This window comes from Saccoglossus kowalevskii, chromosome 1 (assembly GCF_978046115.1).
Source record: "Saccoglossus kowalevskii chromosome 1, keSacKowa6.1, whole genome shotgun sequence".
Taxonomy (NCBI): Eukaryota; Metazoa; Hemichordata; class Enteropneusta; family Harrimaniidae; genus Saccoglossus; species Saccoglossus kowalevskii.
The window spans coordinates 24,377,254-24,400,457 of record NC_140641.1 but is presented as its reverse complement, the minus strand read 5'-3'; the positions used below and the strand labels follow the sequence as shown (position 1 = coordinate 24,400,457).

Below are 23,204 nucleotides of genomic sequence, written 5' to 3'. Positions count from 1 at the left end.
GTAGTAGTTTGATTCACTTTATTCAAGTGTCTGGTGTAGTAATTTGATTCACTTTATTCAAGTGTCTGGTGTAGTAATTTGATTCACTTGATTCAAGTGTCAGGTGTAGTAATTAGATTCACTTGATTCAAGTATAGTAATTCGATTAACTTGATTAAAGTGTCAAGTACAGTAATTTGATTCACTTGATTCAAGTGCCAAGTGTAATAATTTGATTCACTTGATTCAAGTGTTAAGTGTAGTAATTTGATTCACTTGATTCAAGTGCCAAGTGTAGTAATTTGATTCACTTGATTCAAGTGTCAAGTGTAGTAATTTGATTAATTTGATTCAAGTTCCAAGTGTAGTAATTTTATTCAGTTTGGTTCAAGTGCCAAGTGTAATAATTTGATTCACTTGATTCAAGTGTTAAGTGTAGTAATTTGATTCACTTAATTCAAGTGTTAAGTGTAGTAATTTGATTCACTTGATTCAAGTGCCAAGTGTAGTAATTTGATTAATTTGATTCAAGTTCCAAGTGTAGTAATTTTATTCAGTTTGGTTCAAGTGCCAAGTGTAATAATTTGATTCAGTTTGATTCAAGTGCCAAGTGCAATAATTTGATTCAGTTTGATTCAAGTGCCAAGTGTAGTAATTTGATTCAGTTTGATTCAAGTGCCAAGTGTAGTAATTTTATTCAGTTTAATTCAAGTGCCAAGTGTAGTAATTTTATTCAGTTTGATTCAAGTGCCAAGTGCAATAATTTGATTCAGTTTGATTCAAGTGCCAAGTGTAGTGATTTGATTTGAATGCTATTTATACCACATTGTAAATCAGTTTTACATATAGTAGGTTAAAGGTACACTTAGCAACATTTGTCCACAAAAATAGCTGCTTGTTGATCCATGTATGGCCATGTATAATACATTGACTGCTGAAAACCTCCATAGATGTCAGCAGATGTCATGATGTCAGCAGATGATGTTATTAATATAAATGTCATTGTATGATCTTAATTATTGTATTGCAGAGTAGAAATGATTATTGGACATTCCATGGGTGGCCATCTAGCTGCTTTGGTCGCCGCAACTGATAATAACAACATCATCAAGTCAGTTTGTTTCCTTGCTGGGCCTGGTGTCACACCACATTACTATCCGTTCAACAGCACGTAGGTTTCTTGTCTTGTATGTTTACCAGAAATTGTTTTAATAGCCATTTTACACACTACAGCAATCATATTTTGGTCTAAAACAAAAATGAGAGGTAACACCTCACATGTAATGATATCAGTAACAACAATATTTTTTTTTAATGATTTGTCCACGATGTTATATTTGAATGAAAGATAGTTATGCAGGCTTGTGCAATAACTCTTTGTAGAACCAGCTTTTCATGAATAAGGCGCTGATGGCAATTCATTATTGTTAAGTTGGACATTAATAAATTGTCCACTAGATGTGAGACGTACATCATGTACGAGGTGCAACTTAACATGTATTATTATACATCTGGCCGTACCGCCATAAGTTACAGTGTGTCGTAATTTTGCGGTATTTTACGGGGTAATTTCATCATACCATATTAGGAAATGCAAATTCCAAATATGGAATAATTACGTGCCTAAGCATCCTGTAATAATAAAAATGAACATGGCTGCCACCAGAGTTTGACCAGACTCCACACAAAGAAGTTCGCTGATTCCGTTCTAAAAATTTAGGATTTTGGCATTCCAATGGTGCATCTTTAGAAGGAAAAGATGTACTGCACTCAGACAGTACGCAGCGCATCAACCTCTGTTGCGCTCCAGTTGATACTCCAGCTGTACTGTCTTCATGCATACTTTGAGGTATCCTTATAATAATCTCATATTATGTGTTACCACCAAATTTGAGTTCTTTTATGAAACAGAATGGAATGTATAACCTGCAGCTTTGGAATGTATACAACTGTGAAATAACGTACAATTGTTAAATTATTATATTATTATATAACATGATTTATTTTGTATTTATCGAAGGAATATTACACTATCTCCTTATTTATTGTGTTTCGTTAACTCAACATACATCCTAGCTCATGACGTCACTCGTATAAACTGGCTCTAAGGATAAGTGATATCAAGTAATAAACTTGTGATGCCTATTTATGAACTGTGGCATCTTAAATAATAACGTTGATATTATCCACAGATATTCTGCTGTCATAAGATTTAGCAAAACAGTGGGATGGCTCATTTACCTGTCATCTAAAGTTCCATTGTTTAGATATTTTGTCCAATGGTACGTCAAATTGATGTATGCCAAGTTTGGTTTGGGAGGTAGAACACCGCAGTCGAATGTGAATAGTGTTTATGAAGGAGTACAGATGGACTTTAAACAGGTGAGATTATTGGTGCAAAGAAGATTGAGAGTTGTCAATCTTGTTTTATTTCTTTTGATTCAAAAGCAAGAACTAATATTTTCAGGCTCTGTCCATATATCTATAACGTTGTATCGTCAACTGAGACATCAACGGCTCGTTTTTTGTGATAGATGACCACAGTGACAGTCTATGAAGAAAGCTGTTGAAGAATGCATTAAAACATCATTGGATAGGGTAGTTGAATCCTATTGCATACATACTCTGTTTCAGTTCTATGTTGACATAGATGTGATCACTAAAAGAATCCTATTGCATACATATACTCTGTTTCAGTTCTATGTTGACATTGATGTGATCACTAAAAGAATCCTATTGCATACATACTCTGTTTCAGTTCCATGTTGACATAGATGTGATCACTAAAAGAATCCTATTGCATACATACTCTGTTTCAGTTCCATGTTGACATTGATGTGATCACTAAAAGAATCCTATTGCATACATACTCTGTTTCAGTTCCATGTTGACATTGATGTGATCACTAAAAGAATCCTATTGCATACATACTCTGTTTCAGTTCCATGTTGACATTGATGTGATCACTAAAAGAATCCTATTGCATACATACTCTGTTTCAGTTCTATGTTGACATTGATGTGATCACTAAAAGAATCCTATTGCATACATACTCTGTTTCAGTTCCATGTTGACATTGATGTGATCACTAAAAGAATCCTATTGCATACATACTCTGTTTCAGTTCCATGTTGACATTGATGTGATCACTAAAAGAATCCTATTGCATACATACTCTGTTTCAGTTCCATGTTGACATTGATGTGATCACTAAAAGAATCCTATTGCATACATACTCTGTTTCAGTTCCATGTTGACATTGATGTGATCACTAAAAGAATCCTATTGCATACATACTCTGTTTCAGTTCCATGTTGACATTGATGTGATCACTAAAAGAATCCTATTGCATACATACTCTGTTTCAGTTCCATGTTGACATTGATGTGATCACTAAAAGAATCCTATTGCATACATACTCTGTTTCAGTTCCATGTTGACATTGATGTGATCACTAAAAGAATCCTATTGCATACATACTCTGTTTCAGTTCCATGTTGACATTGATGTGATCACTAAAAGAATCCTATTGCATACATACTCTGTTTCAGTTCCATGTTGACATTGATGTGATCACTAAAAGAATCCTATTGCATACATACTCTGTTTCAGTTCCATGTTGACATTGATGTGATCACTAAAAGAAATCTACCAGTTCTTGTAATCTATAGTGAGAATGATGGATTCATCAGACCTGCAATATCTGAGGAGTTTATAGGAATTATGGGATTGAAGTGTGATAACGCAACTCGATACGATAGCAATGGGAAATGTATCCAGAAATTACCAGGTAATTAGCGCTCATTAATTAACCATTTCTATGACAGCCATGGCAGATGTAGATATATCGGTAAATGCCATTTTAGTGACTAAATGATTACTATGTTGTCATCTGTTTCTTTGCAATCATTATCATGCAGTACTTGTTCGTAGACTTTATGTCATGTCCCCATTAATCACTGAATTCTCCAACATTTTTCATTATTACCAGAAAATGAACTTCGAAGAGTTGTTGCATTTGAGAAGGGTGGACATCGACCTCATTGGAAATTCCCAGATCAAGTCATCACCGAGATTCTCCTGATGTTAACAGCCCTGAAATTGACACCACCGATATTTGATAAACCAGAAGAAGAGCTAATCTTGTTACCATCATCATCAAATCTTTGATGTACAGATACAATGATATTTTACACTTCAAGGATCAAATTTTTCATGTATTGGCGTGTTTGTTTGCAACCATTGCTGATGTACATCCCTTCTATAAAAACAATCGACCAATTATGTGCATATAAAAAATCATATTCAGGTCTTGTAGGACCATCAGCCAATCAGAACTTTTGTTACAGCTAGATCATATTCCTCCAATGAAAAGCTGTCACTTACAGTGGATTTTATTCAGTATACAGATTACTACAGACCTAATATGCATACCAGTAACAGAATACCAGTTAAACTCACAGATGATCTCAAACTCACAGGACCAAATAAAGTCAATGTACTTACAAATATATGAATTGTATGGTTTTGTATGTTTTGTATAGTTTATAATTTTTTTTTTAAAAGATCAGAACCTGGGTGTTTATGTCCATTAGATAAAAAATTAACAAAGAATTCGAAGAAAACTACATACCGGTAGATATGATACACCAATATGTTGATGGGGGGAGGGATATAAGGTTAAATGGGGTACTAATATTAATTGATTGAATTTTTTAAAATGAATTAAAACAATAATGTATGTACAAATATATTGTATGCTTGTATCTTTAACTAATGACAGTTTAATGTAATACACATTTACATAACTCTTTTATGACTTCTTATGCTCTTATGCTATGGCTCTTTGGCTTCTTGACATACAGTCTGGCCATTCAAGCATAATCAAAGAAAGCTTAGAAAGAACTCGTGTGTGCTCAAAGTATTGGAAATTTAAGATTTGCATTTCAAACGAGAAGCTTAGCATCTAATATTTGTCTGCTATTTGCATGCACAACATGAAAACAATGTGATTCACATTATCAAAATTTATAATACCTACAGAAAATAAATTTGCTTCGCACACGGGAGTCAAAAAGTATTCCATTTCTTGCCCAAAGACAAAATTCCTTATGTTTCTATGGTAATATTTTAATGAATCACTATTCACCTATAAAAGAACAAATACGGGTATGTTCATTACTTCATCAAATATATGTACATTTTTTGATGAACAGTAATCTACTGAGTACTTATATCAACAAATATATTAAAGTGATTATACATGTCACATCTCAAACACAATGAATATTACAGATGATTTTAATATAAAATACTTAATATTGACAGCAGCACTTTAAAATGATTTTAGTTATTTTAGACAGATAACAAATGATTGATAATTTTTAAGTAAAATTAATTACTGTACATATAACCAATGTAAATATCCTTGTCAAAAAACAGGACTGGATGAGGCTGTCATAGGTCAGTCCAATAAAAAAAATTGGTCATGCTGTGACTATTATATTATAAAAATATGCAAATAAATATGCATAATTTATGCAAATGAGCATGCATAATGTTTCAAAGGATTGATCAAATATCCTGGGAAATCTCATCATTTGATTCTGACAGTAGTGTCGGTGCGTGGAAATTAATTTTCCAGAATGATATAGAAATAGAAAAGTGCCACTCTCAGCCAGAGTGAGAAATGTTTCTACTCTGATTTAACACTTCTGCTATTGCCAATTTTTCCCATTCATTTCAGATATTCGGGAAAGCTTTCAGCATGTGATGCGTTAAACTCAAAATTTTTGACAAAATGGTTTATGAGATATACACATGTTAACATAAAAACTGTATGAGCCGCATTCTTGATAGAAGTCACACCCATTCTTTTTGAATAACTAAGAACCATAATTCATCATTTCTCATATGTGTAGGTGCTCTAATAGAAGCCACATCTCCTCTGTTGCATTGTACCATTTCAATAGAAGTCACAGTTTCTAATACAGATTTTAAGTACTAGTACTTCACGATACAGCCAAGTTGTCAATCAGCACTGCCAAAATCAGATATGCATATTCATGAATGTAGAAAACACTAAAAGGCAAGGATTCCCCAAAATACCAGTCCTGTTCACTTCGAAAAATCGGTCTCATCTTGTCTTTTTCTTAATTCACTGACTTTAGCCCATTGACGTTTTTTCTCTATTTTCTGCCCACTGTGGTCTGACGTATAGTAAACCTCCTTAGTTTCGTTTAGCAACAGCCGAGCGAACTGAGAATTCCGTCGTGTGACCAAACCTAAAAAAAGGGGAATAAATAAATTAATTGTTTACATTATATCACACAATTTAATTGTTCATGGTATATCGTGCATGTATACAGCAACGAAAACTTGAATGTATTTACCAGGATTTTTTTCACTTAGTTTATTCATTGCAGCTCTCCGTATGTTAGAGGGTCGTAATTCTTGTTCAGAACTTTCACTGGCATATAACGTTGACTCCATCGCACTGCTATTTGACTCTGACTGCTCGTCACTTGCATCACTCCCTGAAATTAACAGATATAATTTTACTGATTACAACTAATGACTGATCAACCTGCAAAATAATAATACAAGCTTCACTCAAAAAACAAACAACATGTTTTCGGCTGTTGCCATGGTAGGACATGAACGTAAAGCTAACGTCGGTTTATATTTAAAACCAGGCCCCGTATACGAAGTTTTCAAAAAAGCATTCAGTCTTCAGAAGTCTTTTCACTTTATTACTAATTATATTAATTTTTATTTCTGACCGTTTTGCAGTTGTATTTTCTAGATTCTGTGATTGAAAGCAGCATTTACAGTTCATTCAAAGTTCAAAGTTGCGTTGTGAGCATGCTAATACAGTGTAAAATTGTCGGCTCTGGCGATCTCTTGTCGGTGCGCAATTTAGCCAAAATAAAAAGCATGATCATCTGAAGAGATACTGAAATTTTTGAGTTGTGGACATCGAGTTACAAAAAAACACCCACTTTTGCACAACGTACGAATTGTAAATCAATGTTCGATTAACAGTTAACAGAGCTTCGAGTTACGGGCGACATAGATTTTTTTTCTTTGTTATTTAAAGTTTGAGTCACAATTTGGGCATATTTCAGAAAATATATGCCATGGTCATTTTTGTAACTTGATGTTTTCTTAACTCGATGTCCGTAACACGAACAATTCAGCATCTCTCATTTGAACACTGCTATTACAAAACTGGGAGGAGGTAATATATTTGGGGCAAAATTATTCAAAAATCAGTTTTTTTTGGCTGTAGCTATGAAAACGGTGGGCCAAAACTTTTTCTAGATTTTACCTACCCGGGTACTAAATAGAGTGAAAGCTTGAGAAAAATCACAGAAGAATTAAAGGTAGGGAGTCGTCACCTACGCATGCGTCAGGTGGCCATAGCGCTTCATTGTTTACAAACAAGCGTCTACCCATGAGCCTTTGCATTCTTAGCGTGTGCGTGCACAGGTGACGACCCGCTCGCTTCAATCACGCACATACACACACACACACACACACACACACACACACACATACATACACACACACACACACACAAGTGATTTTAAGGGCAATTCTAGCGGAGCAGTCTGCCAATTTTAAATGTCCTAGCGGATCAACCATTGATGAAATTTATGATGCGTCACAAACAAACACTGACCCTCTGGTGACGAATCAATAACAAATTAAAATTCACAACTAACCACTTTCTTCTTCTTTCTCCCAGCTGAATCTCCATGGCAACCCCTCTGAAATAGCCTTTTGTCGTGCTTCCAAATTTGCTTTTCTGCCCTCTTTCTTCTTTTCTTTCTCAAAGTTTGAAGACCGAAGATTCAGTTTGGCCCATTGTCTTTTCTGTGAATACAGAAGTAACGAATTATTTTTAAAATAACATTATTGATGATTTTTTTTTTATAAATAACACATATAACAATAGTTACCTTGGTAATTCTTAGAGCTTCCTCTTGTATTTCTTTGGCTGTTCTGTACTCTGCTCGAATCTCTTCAATTTCTTCCAACACTGGAATATTAAATGTAATAAAATAAAAATCAAACAACAAAATCTTTCTGTTTCTATGACAACAAAATGATGTACATAGATTTAAAGTGGGGAGTTGTCACCTGCATGCGTCAGATGGCCATAGCGTGTGATTGTTTACGAGTAAGCGTCTACCCACGAGACTTTGCGTTTTAGCGTGTGTTGTTATCATCGCTTGGGACTCAATTCCCGTGTATGTGCAGATGACGACCCTCCCGCTTTAAGCAACATTATTCAAATAGAAAGTTTGGTTTTAAATCCATTTGATGTTCATCGTTTAGAATATAGCACATCTCATGGATGATCACAGATCAGTACTATATCAAGGTGCTCACAGCGTCACTCGTGTCAATTTTAGTCACATAATCAATTCAGTACGATTAGAAGAAAGTGTTGCAGGATGTGCTCTCAGCGCAATTAAGACATTCCCTTTATCTGTATAACTATTTGTAAATGTTAATGGCAGTTTAATCTAACCAGCCAATCAACAAGCACATTGCGCACGACAACTTCATTTGAAAACGTTCAGTCGGCCAATAGTAATCTTTTGTTTCAGTTTGAATTGTGAAAGTCATAAATAAATAAAGATAAATAATTGCCAGGATCCAAAACATCCTATTTCTATGGCAATCGGGGCACGAGGAGTATTTCAAATATTAGATGGTTCAATATTGGGTTGACATTTTATAAGAGCGTAACTCCGACATTGCAGTATAATATAACATGTTTTCAAGAAGCCCACCTTCAGGGTCGCTGAGTTTGCGATTCAATGCGGGAAGCACTGTCAATGCTATCCAACATGGCGTCTTCTCAATAACTTCATCTGTTTTGATAAAACTGAGAAACAGAACACAGAAATTCTGTATCGACATCAGATCTGGCTCAGTTTGTTGTTCCATAGCTAGGCGAATCTTGAATTCATCCATGTCGAACACCTGTAGCGTGAACGGTAAACATTTGATGACGATATGCTATATAGAGGCATGCATGACGATGTATCAAGGTAAACAGGAAACAATTAATTGATCCCCCCATTTCTATGGAAATAGTATTAACTATCGTTAATTTAAACATTTTATAAATTTTCTGACATATGCGAAGCTTTACCTTGAAGAAAATATCAGGGACCCTCCCCATCCCAATTTATTTGAACAAGTTCAAGTGAGTTTGTTATTTCCATTGTAGTAAAACAGTGCACATAACTTGGTATTCAACAAACAAAACGCATTATCAGTGTAATCTTATTATATTATACAGTTGTAAACAAGTTTCAAGTAAGCCGATTTTGTTATTAAAGCTGTTTCTCGGTTTACATCAAACTCAAAATCAAGAGAGGTCTGCAATTTCTGATAGTCGGTAAAAAAATTAATCTGCACAACCTAACTTCCGTCCCGGCAGACTGTCAATCCCTAACTTTTTCATCCATCTGACTCCCGTATTGCACCCCAATGTTACCTTGATAGGCTCTCCATATGGTAGCCGTCCGCCTCGTTTGATTACCTCTGCTGTAACGCAATGAGACTGCGGTTGGCGCCAACCATTAACATACACGTGATTTTTCGTCAGTCGTAAAGCCCATATATGGCCATCTGAGTCCATTTCAAACCGCACTCCTTTACCAATGAAGGAACGAATTCGTGTCGTTTCCGTGTCACGGCGGGGGTTGTTTATGCTGCCGAAACCAATCCTATAGTAACCACACAAAGTAACGCGATATATCATAGAGCTTATATAGTGAGTGATATGCTCTCGTCAAAACCTATTCGTATAAGTATGATATGGGATTTGTATTTTTACAGTTCATACCCAACAGAATCCCGAAATTTAGAATACCTTGCTAAAATAGCAAAATTGAATTTGAGTGATTACAACAATGATAAACAACAACCAACAAACGTATACAAAACTAACAAACGTTGAATAGAAAAAATAAGAAATAATAATACCTTCCACGTTGTTGTTTCACTGATCCGTCTACTACGAGATTCTCGGAGGCTACGCTGAATGCGTCTAGAACTCTGTGTTTCTCGCCGAAGTATACGCGACTCCATACACCCGCATTTAGCCTTGATAACACGGACACGGTGTCATCTAATATTGTCTGAAAACAATTATGAACATAATGAATCAATACTTCTATCAATAATTTTTTATTTTAAAGGGCAGTGGTCATCGCGTCGTGTTCTGTTCAATATGGGGCTCATAGCGACATACACAACGCGTGTGAAATACATTGTTTGTTTACATGAAATTCGAACACGTGCTGCGCGACGACCGCCGCCTTTTAACAATTGTCTTTTAACATGGAAATTTTGTGAAAATACCATCGAGTAGTAGGTGTACCTTTCTAGATGCACCCGGATTAAAAGTGTCGTTGTTATTGTCTTCCTGGTGTACCATTGTTGGTGGGCGTTCTTCACCAGTCGACAACTCGGGTAGGTTTCTCTCTCTTCTTTGCTCCTGTAGTAAGTTCATCCGCTGGGCGTGCAACAGGTTTGCAGCTTCCAGTGCCTGTAGTAGTAGAAGTTTGTCGTCGTATGAACAAAGTTTGTCGTTTGGCTATATATATCTTATTTTAACGAATTATTCAGTACAAACGTGACGTCAATTCACGCTAAAATTAACAGCATACACAAAAACAACGGAAGAATGAGTCACTTTTATTTGGAACATCTCGTCAAAACATGTATTCAGCTCATACTTTGGCAATGATTGAGAAAACAATCGTTGGTGTTTTCTTTGCATTTACTATATTTAGACTAGTCGTGATAACTTATTTCACCAAATGATTCACTAAAACGGAAGAAAACATCGCTGATATTATGGAGCAGGCCGATTCGTCATCGGCTCAACACACACCTGTTGAATAAGACCCATGATGTAGTGGCAGGAAAAGAAAGCGAGGTGGTTCTACTCAACGCCCAAAAATACTCCAGCAGTCAATTTCTCTAATCCTCTTCCCCTTTCAAAGCGGGCACTTACCTCGTTCCCTCGCCTTTTATCGTGTTCATTGGTCCTACTCAAACTCTCCCAGAATTCATTTCCGTTATCTTTAATGTAACTCGCCAACCCTTTTGACTGCCTTTTCTGTACTTTGGCTATATGCTTTCGATGCTGACGACGTTTTATTGCCACAAACCCCCTGACGCACCTCTGCACTGTAACAACGTGTTGCCTAAGCGCTTCCATCATGGAGTCTAGTTGTTCAGTATGCCAATATTTCAAAAATACCTGCGAGAAATCAAAACAACTTTGTCTCAACTAGGTAACAGTGTCACGTCTTATTCCGTTCTTTCATAAATATGACATGCAACTCATTAATAAGGCAAGTCCGTTGTTTTAATCATCATGTGTATTGGTGTACTAGTATTTCATTATTTCCATTACACGAATATTATTTTGAGAGTGATAAAAACGACATTTTACACCACGAATCATGATATTATAGTTGCTACGTGGCAAAATCTGCCAAGAATCTACCTTTGATTTTCCAACTTGCCATTCTGTGAGTCCAGTAGACTGTATTAACTGGTAGCAGTTAACGGCGTTCGGTGCTATATTAGCAGACAACGGGAAATGAAGGAACTTGTAACTGAAATACAGAATTGTAAGTTATAAAATAATATTATTATTCCAATATTATGGTCATTCGTCGTCGTCAACAATGTTCCCATCATCATTTAACACTGACCTTCGCAAAAAATCGGCAAATGGTAACCTGACTGCATATCCGAGTCGCCGTATCCTTGTCGTTTCCAAGACGCCAGTACATCGTAGCTGGTTCAACACAACTTCTCTATCAAATCGATTAGGCTGCTTCGTGTGGTTCGGTTTAATGCAACGGATGAACTGGGGTTCCGCTGAAAGTATCTTGTCCATCAGATCAGTCAAAGATTCCTTTAAAAAATCAGGATATTTATTTATAATAATAAAATCGATAAAAATTTGTTATATAGTAAATATATAAAATGAAATTGATTGGTATAATGACGTATTTCTTACCTTGAAGTAGGACGCCACGGTCATTGGTTGTTTGGGGTCTGTTTTCTTCCTACTCATAGTTCTGAGGGAGACATGGCATTGATATTTTTAAGTACAGGACATTATACATGTAAAATACTTTTTTTAACTCGGACTACCAAAGAATAGTCTGATGAGATATTTATAAGATGGTGGTTTCATAATTATATAGTCACTAACTTACCTCTGTTTTTCATTACCTCCGGGTCGTAGCTTTGGTTGCTTGGCGCACAAAAGTATCGCTTTCCGGTCTTTGCTCGAGACGTTACTGTGTAAAAAAGAAAATACGTAATATTACATTGACATTTCACAATCAAAATTTAGAGCCACAATCGATGAATATTATCAAACGACAGACAACGACGCGGGAAATGTCCATGTAACTTGAAATGTAAGTTTAAGTGTCATTACTGTTGTGCAGAAGATCCCTTGAAATTTGTGCTGAATATTTCTCTAATGAACGAATTGTCGCTGTCGGACATTGCATCGACGATATTCTGGTGTAGTGTATCTCTGTTCTTCTCTAAAAATCCCGCAGCATTGTACACAACCTGGGAAGAAAGATACACCGAAAAACATAATTATGTATACGTTTGCTTACTTGATGTTAGCATTTGTTCGTCCAGGGTCCATGGTGAAATATCACCATTTTAGTACATGGGTGGCGTGTGTGTTGTAGTATGACCCCCGCAAGTCGATCTACTAGTATCAGACAACATGTAATGTATAATCTGTCTGTTCATTAATATAACACCCTTTTCAAAGAATAATAAGCATGGTTAGCGTACATGCGTATTTAATTACGCGTACGTACGACTAATTCAAACTGCATGAATAATTTATTGGCATCATTCCACGTGGCACTAACTTACTTGTGACGCGTAGTGACGTATTCCAAAGATGGCCCCTCTGTAAACCCCGGATGCAGCTATGTAATAACTGTTTCTTGAACAACGCTCGTTGAGTTTCTGTACCAGTGTGTCGTCGGTGGCCTGTGGGAATTTACTTTCTTCGTCGAGTAGTGACAGTATGCCGATGGGCCGCTGAAAACAATAGACAATGTTGGCAATGTAGCTTTGTTTGAACAGACATACGTAACAAGGATAGACACAAAGTTGATTTAAAATTTTTAAAAATACCCTTCTGTACTAGAATAACAAGTTCCGTCACATTTTTAATACTGGGATATTTAGATTCATATCTTATCAATTCATTATTTCAGTCATATTGACTTTCACTACCAAAAGCACTGCAATAAAGATACAGTGAAAATGTTGTAATTTATCGACAAATTCCTTGGTGAAGTATTTTTATTTATTTCTTTGTATCATAATGGCAGAACCTATAGTACGAGAAACATTCGGTCACTTTTGAACGTTTTTTTTCTTGTTTGTGGAATAAACATAATCGTAGTCTACTCACTGCCATGAAAAGTTCAAGTAATTTCATATTGTTTTGGAACTGTATCTCTTGCATATTAATACCCTCGTTTGCATATTCTGATTGTTCCCATGCAAATATGCTTTGATTGAAGTAATACTGCAACTGTTCATTGGTCACATTGATGCATAGCTGCTCGAAGCTATTGTGCTTGAAATTTTCAAATCCGAAGATATCCAGAATCCCAATGTTGCATCGGGTTTCACCCCTGTGAAAAAATAAACAAAACGCAAGCCATTATGCGTAATAAATCAGTGTATATACATAAAGCAGAAAATAAAAACGAAAACATCGCTAAACGATGCTACGGATTACATCACATACCTGTATCCTTCTCTAGGAGCCAGCATGTCATTGATTTGATTGACGATCCATGAAAACAGGCGGCCATATAACGCCTTCACGAGAGCGTCCCTACCGTCGTTAGCTTGCTCAACGTTCTTTAACACCGTGATTTCCTCGCCTTCCAGGAAGACACAAGTACATAAACGACACGATAAAGTATTAAGGCGTATTTTAAAAGTTGTTTTGGGGTCTTGAAATCTAAGCAAATCATTTATTTTCCGTAATTGGCACAAATCAAGCCTCCTAAATATTTCACATAACAATAGTTCCGATATCCCAGCGGAAGCTGTAGCAATGACCCCAACAATTTTATTGAGTCCGAACATATTCGAGTAGTAGTGCATGAATGACGGCGTCGTTAGGATTTGGAATTGCGATGGAAGCTTGTGTTTAAATCATACACACATCAAACTGGAAGTAGAATGTTGATTTGCAAAACATACCTCTAGTGATATGCGTAGTAGAGATAAGAGCGGCAGCTAACTCAACCGGGTCAACTTTGAGTAAAGTCGAAACTACATGAAAGAAAGAAACCAGGTTATGTAATCAATTAACGACACATACTTTTGTATCATGCAGCTATTTTATATTGAATGATTATTCCTGTTCACATGATTATCCAAGATAAACTTACCCACTTGTAGCTTGCGTTCGTCTGACACGTAAGCACCGTCAAGGTCATAGTCAAATTCAAATTCCAAATCGCCGAGATGAAGAATAGCTGCTAGAAGTACCCACATTGTAAGTGCGTCCTGGAAAAAACAAACGAAATGTTTAACTTGACTCGGTATGGCGCTCTATGAATAATTAACCAATCTTCTCTGATTGATGAGGCACCACGGTTACTAAACGTGCAGACACAGATCAATACTTTTCGTGGACACTGTTCCTACCTCGACGGTAAAACCAACGGTGATGAGTAGTGACTTGAGTTCGTTGTATTTCTGCTGACAGTGACGGAAATCCTCGTCAGAAGTGTATATGCTATGCTGTGAGCGTCCGCCGTTTAAAATCCTGAAATAAAAGAACAGCAATAATTGAAATCGTGGTGAAATAACGTGTTTAGTATAAATGAACGAAAAACACAGAAATACGCTTTTCATTCATTGCACAGCACAGTATGTTAAAAAAGTGTATAGTCATAGATAGATACTGACAGTTGTATAACAACGCCATTCGATGATTAAAAGGACAACTGAATGTTATTAGCTAACCATAACGCTAACTAAAAAGTGAACGCGAAGTGTTATGTCAATGCGCAAACAGGGCAGTTAAATGAGGGATATGCGAATTAATATTGGTACCTGTGTTTTTCTGGTGTTGACAGATAATATTTACGTAGTTTCTTGTCGTTGAGGCCAGCAAACATGTAATAAAACATGTGGAAATTCCTCTCTCCGGCACCCTGGAAAATAACTCTCGACTTTTCCAATAAGTACTCGGTAATGCTGGCTGGTGAAATTAAAAAAAAAAGATTATGTATATTTGTATGTATAAGTTTGAAAATAAAAGCCGAGACACATTTCTACTAAATATTATCTCACTGTATCTAAAAATGTTAAGTTATGCGTTTGAACGGTTAAAGCGCCGCGGTCGTCGCGTAGTGCGTGTTCGAATTACGCGCAAACTATGTATTTTACACGAGTTGTATACGTCGCTATGAGTCCCATATCGAAAACGACGCGGCGCGATGACCGTGGCGCTTTAAACATTGACGAACATTAACTAATAAATGACGCCTGCAACCTCGCAAATATCAGGCATACACATTCTTAGTTACCTCCCAAAACCTTTCCGTCGACTGTAAATTGGAGTTCGATAAACTTGCCGAACCGACTTGAGTTGTTGTTCATGACGGTTTGTGCGTTGCCGAATGCTTCGAGTAATGGATTCACCTGTGAAGAATTAAAGACGCGTCAGATAATGCGCGTAAGGAGCGACCTCTGTCTGTACTAGCTGAGTGAGGTGGAGCAGTTTGACTTTTAAAAAAACATTTATAACTATAATTATATACATAAATTCCTGTAACAATTACTACTGCACAATGTGGAAAAAAATATAGACACCCCCCCCCCCTCAAAATCACTTTCTCACCTGTAAAATCTTTTCCTGTATTCCACGTTGATGTGTTTCTGAGTGCCTAACGATTTGTTGCACTATGAACTTTGCACTTTCTGTCTTGCCGGCACCTGATTCGCCACTGATGACGCAACATTGATTCACTCCGGTTTGCTTCATCTGATGGTATGCATTGTCCGCTATAGCGAAAATGTGTGGCCTCATCGAACGGCGGTACTTCAAGTTAACATACTTACTTGACAACTGAGAATATAGTTCAAATAATGCTATAGATTGTTAAAACATTTGTTTTTGCATGTATATACCACTAACATGTTGCGCCCTCGGGAGACGAAACGTTGCTGTGACGTCAAAATGACATACATGAGCGTAAGCAGTGTCGTTCAAAACATAGACCCTACTGTTAAAGGGTCTATGTTCAAATACACTAGACAACTGTAGTCGGTCGTCATTTATAATACCTCTCGGTAACCGTATTACACATCAAAACAATGTCGGCGATGTGAAGGGTGCCCCTCACACCAATTTGTAACAAAAGCGCGCTTCGTCGCGTAAAGATATGGCTTATTAAAATCTAAGCTTATTTCACGCTAATTAAATTACACCCACAGATGAACCAGACAGTCATAATGTATTGGCGCCTTTCTACACAATGTGCAATTGTCAATAGGCTACTATTCCGGGAGCGAAGTGTGAATTTTATCATAGAGGTGTCATGTTAATTAGGATTTATACCAGTCAGCCTTTATTGCCGTATATCTCTACTTCAACAGGACGTGACGTCAGTGCCTCGTTGCCATGATACTAGCTGCGGGATAATCATTCCTAGAAATCTCTGCATGACATGGCATGATACATACCGGACGTGCCCGGCTTCACATGTCACTGTGTCATTACCTTGTTTAACCATATTACGCTCACTATACCGTGTCCACATGATAACTACCGGGTACTAACATATTATGGTCTCTCGGCCATGTCTGCCCAATTTCACCTGTTACCAGTCTTTCTGTTACTTTACGGTGAAAACGCTATAGTACTGTACGCTAAATATCTACAAGTAATAACTGGGTGCAGGGCAAAGGTCATGCCTGCGTTTTATATGTTACTTATTATTAACGCACTGAGTGTGTTTGCGTATAAATAACTAAATCAACACTCAGTAACATTCAGTATTTGGTATTTCAGGCCGTTTTATTTAATGTGTTAACAAAATAAGCAATTATGTAATGACGAACTGACACATACGTGTGCAATATTGTTGTTCTACGGTCAATTTCTACCATTTGATGAAAAAGAGATAATTATCAGGATTATAATATTTTATTGAGACAACACTGACACAGGTTACAGCGGTATGGTCTTTAAAAAACTAAAATTAAGACATACAAATACAACAAAACTAGGAATGATAAAACTACAAATATAAGTAATAACATTTCGGAACACTGATAAAACTAGCTATACATGTATGTGTAATATCACATCCCTTCAAGTGTTTACATTGTTGTCTATGGTAACTTTAGTTGTAAAGTGAGACTTATATTTTACTTGCATACTGTCACATTTTTGGTATTTTTTGACTAAAATAAAATATGCAAGTGTATAAGTGACGGAAGCCATGTTACCATGGTAATACCAAAAAACAAACACGAGTCTAGACAGTATACATCTCTAGACCTACACATATAGTCGTGCTGGACTGCTATAAGGCATGTGCTCTGACACACAACCACTCACTTCAAAAATTGTTAATTTAAACTAAAATTATTTTAATTATTATGGCACTACGGTGTATGTTACTACTAATGTCAGAAATTCATATTGGAGAAAACGTCCAATTCTATATCATAATGGACAATTACTCTGGAAACTCAATAAATTAAATATATTTTTTTCTGAAATGTTTTAATAATATTATGACTTTTTCATCCAATTTGAGCTATCGAAATGTTGAGATATGAATGTCACGATGCTGTTGAACAAAATTTTGACTATTTTGACTATAAGATATTTCGGACTTTTGTTTTTCGAAGAATTGTCTAGTGATCCTATGTTTTTTATTCATGGCCGGACCGTAATGGCATTACATTAATTAGCGACCGGTACTCAAATCAGGCTGAGCAGAATTCTGTTAATGGCATTAACGCAGAATGATGAAAGCATTGGAAAGATGACATATAATATTAATATAACGAAAGTCTATTTATTTAGTTCACGTACCTCGTCAGTGTAGATTGTTATTTCACGATATGGATTGACAGCAAGCAATATATCCCCGATGTAAGTCTGTGAAACAAGACATAGCCGAAATAAAACAATATTAAAAAAATATAAAACAAACTCCAGCCTAATAATGACATCACCGATGCACGCAATCATACACGGTGTATGTATGCCGCCTGTAGCATATTGTTCCATTTCAATATTTGTATATCCGAGGTGATAAATTAATACAAATATGGTTTTAAAAAAAGCAACGTTGACTTCAGTGGACAAGTATTATTCGAAGACGCGTAAATTATGTTTATTCTTGTATGCAGGATAATCTATTCACCGACAAAGACGAAATTGCTACAATAACATATATTTTGACACAATTAAATGCCATATATTAATATATAAACGTGTTAGTATTAGTATTTAATAACTGTCAAAATGTGGATTTCAACCAGGAAGTTGATGCAATACAACGCCATTACTGTTACCCTCATTCGTAATTCAGTGGATATTGTTACTTTGTTGAACTACTCACATAAATGAGATCTTTCTTGTATCTTACTTCCAACTGTTTAAGAATGGTATCCTCGTCTAACACGTTCAGGGTTGCCAAATCGTCGACTCGCTTACTGTCTGCCATATTGGTCACCGGTGTCTCTACCTATATAGGCTAGACTCGGGGATGGTTATCACTACAAGCAAGAAAATCGTGCGTTAACAGTTTGTACTTTGCTCTTTGGTTGCAATATGTAATGTATGCATACGTACGTCACTATGTATACTGTGGAATGGGTCAACAACTTCTGTTTTTTAGGTGGTGTACTAGTATCCTGGTGTTCCCATTATATGGATTGTGTGTGTGTATGTCTCTCTGTTATAACAACTTTAATGCGAAGAATTTAACCACTTTTCACCGTCTTTGTTTTGTATAGTAAAACCAGCGTACTGAGGTAAAAACACTGCCACGGCTTATACATTTTATTCAACAAGAAAATGTCTTTGGCATGGTAGATAAAGTAGAAGGTAGTTGCCTTGAGCATAGTCTGACATTTTCTACCGCTAAATAAATACAGTATACCGGTACAAGCGAATGCGGTGCCCGGAAACGTGAAAGAATTGAATGATACAACAACATAGTGAAATTGACAGATAACAGCGGTAACAATGGCGCAGAGACAACAAGAGGAGGAGGAACAGGGTGAATGGAGAGGGTGATGACGAATGCTGGAAAACCTCAGACAACTAATAAATAAGTTTGGTTGTCCGAGGGGAAATGAAACGTCGCGCGTGTGCTAACGTAATGGAATACAACTTGAGATATCGTGATGATATCGTAACTCCGGCAGGCAATACTTTTCAGACAGTGTCGAAACTGTTTGCGGTCCCGGATTGTCGAATAGTAGTATCGTGGTACGAATATGTAGGCGCAGGTTGTTTTTTGAATTATTGTTCGGTTCATTTTCTTTCTAGATTAAAACCGTGAGTAAACATTAGACAGATTAGTTGTTTAAACAACAATGACATGTTAAATCACATTGCAACCATAACCCCTTTTTTCGCTGTTTCCATTTTATGATTAGATATAACAATGGTGCAACTAGCCTGACAAGTTGGCGTAGGCGGCGCCCTGGACTGCTGCGATACCCACTGGTGCACTGGTGGAGAGGTGCAGTAGTCCAGGGCGCCACCTACGCCAGCTTGTCAGGCTATGGTGCAATTAAATACCAGTGAACAACTATCAAGTATGCATAATATACACATAATAATGCAGCATAATTCAGGATTACAATTATACAAATATGTTGGTTGACTAATGGGTTCACCGGAGGTGGTCTGACGATAAATGGGGAGTTAACAGCGTCATACACAAACACTTATACCACGGCACTAATGATATATTTGACAATCGTGCTTGGTTCATTTGATTTCTTGAGCTACTTCAACCATGGAGTTTTTTTCCTATTTGAGTCGTTTTAACTTTTTTTCGTCCCTCTCCCTGCTTTGTAATAACGACCGAACTCATCCGAGAACGTCCGATCATGACTAATTAAGTATTCACGTCCAGTAATCCCCCCATAAACCCGAATTAGTCGGCAGAAGTCATGGTAACAATAGCATCAAAGGGAGTTCACTCTCCTTTTTTTAGCTCTATGCTTCAACGAACTGGCATTAGTCACCCTGCTAACAATTCCTTGTCACAAGAAATACAATCTAGTTATTATACCAGCCCTGTGTGAATTGTGAATATGTTTATTACATGGGGTCCGGTGTATTGCCGAATTTTAAAAATGTATTTTTCATTACAGGTGAGAGAGTCTAGTAGTGATATATGACCAGCCATGGTACATGTAAATAAAGTCAACTTTTGAAAGTAATAAATACCTAATCCATCAAGTGAACTGCCTGACGTCTAGAGAATTGGTTTAACCCTAATCTTGTCTACCCCTTGTACTTTTACATATGCATGTACATGTACCTCGTTTACACGAAAGACTCATTGAAGATCGAGCTAGCAAAAATGAACGTGTATAGATGTTTAGGTCTAGCCTGCCGAGTTCGGTTCAAATAATCTTTCGGGCTGAACTGAAATAGATTCGGTTCCAGCTTCTTACCGCTACGCTACTGTGACCTGAGCTGTGACTCAGCCCCGGGCGACCACAGTCCCTCAACTGTGGGGCGACCGATGAGCTGCCTGCCAAGCCACTTGCGTCCCCAGTGTATCGGTGATGACAGTGTATAACCACGGTTACTAAAAAAGCAACCGTGCACAAACTTAGTTCAACCACAGTGCCTCTTTAGATAGATGGACTGTGGTTTAACCGAAAACACTAGCAAATACATTAAACTATTTTCCTAGTGTCTTTGATTTAACGCTATAAAGACTATATGCGGTGAAAACAAATCATGGTGGGCCAATTCGGTTTTTCACATCATGGTAGATCTCGACATGAAAAACGAGTCGAGATGTCCAGCACCTAGCCCCAAGTACAGGCCTGTAGGTTGGCCTTCTTCACAGGGGGCCGAAAGATCAGCGGAAGGAGGCAAACCAACAGGACTGTACTCAGGGCTATCCAGGACCCACATGGTATACTATAACTACGCCATCGAGATTGTTTCACTGTGTTTTGACGAAACTTCGTTCTTTCCCGAAATAATTGTGGATAAACAACTAAGTTAAAGCGCGGTGGTCGTCGCGCAGCGCGTGTTCGGATTTTCCGTAAACAAACATTTTACATGCGTTGCGTACGTCGCTATGAGTCCCATATCGAACAGGAGGCGGTGCGACGACGAATACAATTATCCCGATCCCAAAACTCACCGGCACCAATATAATAACAAAACCCAATTGAAAAAAGCCGTAATCCAACTGTTAAACTGTGTACATTTTATGTCACTGTTGGGTAGAATGGTGCAATGAATTTGAGTTCTGGGTCATTGTCAGTTAAACTATGCCCCTGTGCTTACCGGGGGCAATAACCGTTTCACGAACCGAACACGTTAAAGCGAAATTTTTCGTGAATGCAAAGATTTCTAGACGATACGGCTCTGGTCGGTTGCGGCCCTCGTAAAAAAAGTCGATCCGGCCCTGGTATAAATTATATTCGATACGTGTTCGTATCTAATGTTAATATATTAAATGCACGAATGTTTGACTATCTTGTTTAACAACTTATTTTTGTTGTTTGCAGGGCATTTTTCACGATTTTCCGTGAATGCAAACTTGGCATACGGTCAAGTTTGTATTCATGTTTGCTTTGGTCGGTTGAGCTAACACCATCCATCAACAGGTGGTTGAAGACCCCACCCCCTTCTTTCCACATATGGCATATCGCAACCATTGGTCTATTGCTAGGACATTGAGACAATGTTCGTCGAAATCATGTGTTGTTGAGACGACTGAGTTTACTGGTAATTACGTGTAACCGACAAACTAACCCGGTATTATATAGGACAACGTCACACTATCAGTACGCCCATATATCACAAATACAAGTACACGGTACATCACTGGCGTTATCGATCATGATAGATAGTCAAATGCGAAGCTTACCAACGGAGTCTCGACATGAACTTGACACTACATGTACTGTTATTCCCATCCTTTCTGTCACAGCAAACATTATGTGAGGTAGACTATTTAACACTCTTTTGGACAAAGCATCCGGTATTTCTCAGAACGCAGACAGTGACAGTGTACACGTATTTCACTACTACCCCGGTAGTACACATGTATTGAATCACAGGGCGGGACGAGTTCTAAAATAAGTTATGTCGGCTAGTCGTGCGTGACTGTGTCACGAATGTTCTAAACCTTCAACTCGACTAGCTTGGTCGTACCATAGAGGTAATCAATGGCCATAGTAATTTAATTGGCCGGTGAACGAACCACGAAACATATACATTTTATTAAATGAGTGAACGCAGTGAATTACGCGCAGGCAGAGCAGACCCACCCATAAAATCATTAGTTCGTGTCCCAGTAAATGCCCGGTAATTGTGACGAACGGACTATAGATGAGACATAATCCACGGTGAACGGGCCGTGGTTATATCCAGGGCTTCGTATTAAGTAAATGTTTTGGTCCGTTAGTTGTTGTGTGGTTCGCTACCGATGACTTAATGAGAGCAGAGGTCAGTGTGAATTTACATTCAACAAAAACGAAAGTCAAGATCTTGAAATTCTTTGTTTCAATGTTTGTTTAGTTTGCATTTGTCCGGTGTAAACAATTACTTTAAACCAGTCCACGCTTTTTCAGAACAATCAAGATTAAAAAATACCTACCGGTTTCTAACTCGATGATGTCCTTTTTATTGTACCATACGTACCATTCACGACTCGTATTCGCTAATTACAGTGGCAAAGCCTTGCTGGTTTTCCACGTTCCACAACACTGTTAGACCATTATTACCTCCAGGCACACGGTTCCAAGCAATGCTCTTCTCTGTCGACTGTTTAAAGCGTACAAGTGTCCAAAGCAAAACAGAATTCTAACTTACATTCAATACGGGTTGTCGGCAGACGAGGTTTCCACGCGGCACAACAACGTGAATGTCGTGG

The 23,204-nt window shown here is 37.3% G+C and overlaps 2 protein-coding genes across 2 annotated transcripts in view; one reads left to right on the top strand and one right to left on the bottom strand.

The window, feature by feature from the left end:
* Positions 1–4,728, top strand: part of LOC100366407 (uncharacterized) — a 9,987-nt gene extending 5,259 nt beyond the window's left edge. Inside the window, exons 3-6 of the mRNA XM_085499859.1 lie at positions 1,010–1,150; positions 2,172–2,361; positions 3,592–3,769; positions 3,971–4,728. Of these exons, the coding sequence (XP_085355985.1) occupies positions 1,010–1,150; positions 2,172–2,361; positions 3,592–3,769; positions 3,971–4,149 (688 nt within the window). The 3' untranslated portion in view covers positions 4,150–4,728. The remainder of the gene's footprint in view (positions 1–1,009; positions 1,151–2,171; positions 2,362–3,591; positions 3,770–3,970) is intronic.
* LOC102805900 (myosin-IIIa-like) lies at positions 4,358–23,204 on the bottom strand. The gene is made up of 26 exons (XM_085499858.1): positions 22,929–23,204; positions 18,681–18,837; positions 18,149–18,214; positions 15,941–16,168; positions 15,627–15,741; positions 15,151–15,298; positions 14,740–14,860; positions 14,481–14,598; positions 14,290–14,361; positions 13,826–13,964; positions 13,484–13,709; positions 12,934–13,104; positions 12,473–12,612; positions 12,246–12,329; positions 12,044–12,104; positions 11,733–11,938; positions 11,522–11,633; positions 11,024–11,272; positions 10,385–10,552; positions 9,988–10,142; positions 9,497–9,728; positions 8,784–8,976; positions 7,944–8,023; positions 7,707–7,857; positions 6,372–6,515; positions 4,358–6,263 (listed from the first exon to the last, which is right to left on the bottom strand). Exons 2-26 carry the CDS (start codon positions 18,783–18,785, stop codon positions 6,097–6,099), a joined length of 3,651 nt encoding a protein of 1,216 aa, XP_085355984.1. The 5' UTR covers positions 18,786–18,837; positions 22,929–23,204; the 3' UTR covers positions 4,358–6,096.

Excerpts from the sequence above, each read along its gene's own strand:
- LOC102805900 (XM_085499858.1), bottom strand. The coding sequence starts at position 18,785 with ATGGCAGACAGTAAGCGAGTCGACGATTTGGCAACCCTGAACGTGTTA. Across the intron at positions 15,742-15,940 it reads TACAGGAAAAGATTTTACAG|GTGAATCCATTACTCGAAGC; the intron begins GTGAGAAAGTGA and ends AATTCTTCACAG. Across the intron at positions 7,858-7,943 it reads AAGCTCTAAGAATTACCAAG|AAAAGACAATGGGCCAAACT; the intron begins GTAACTATTGTT and ends CTGTATTCACAG.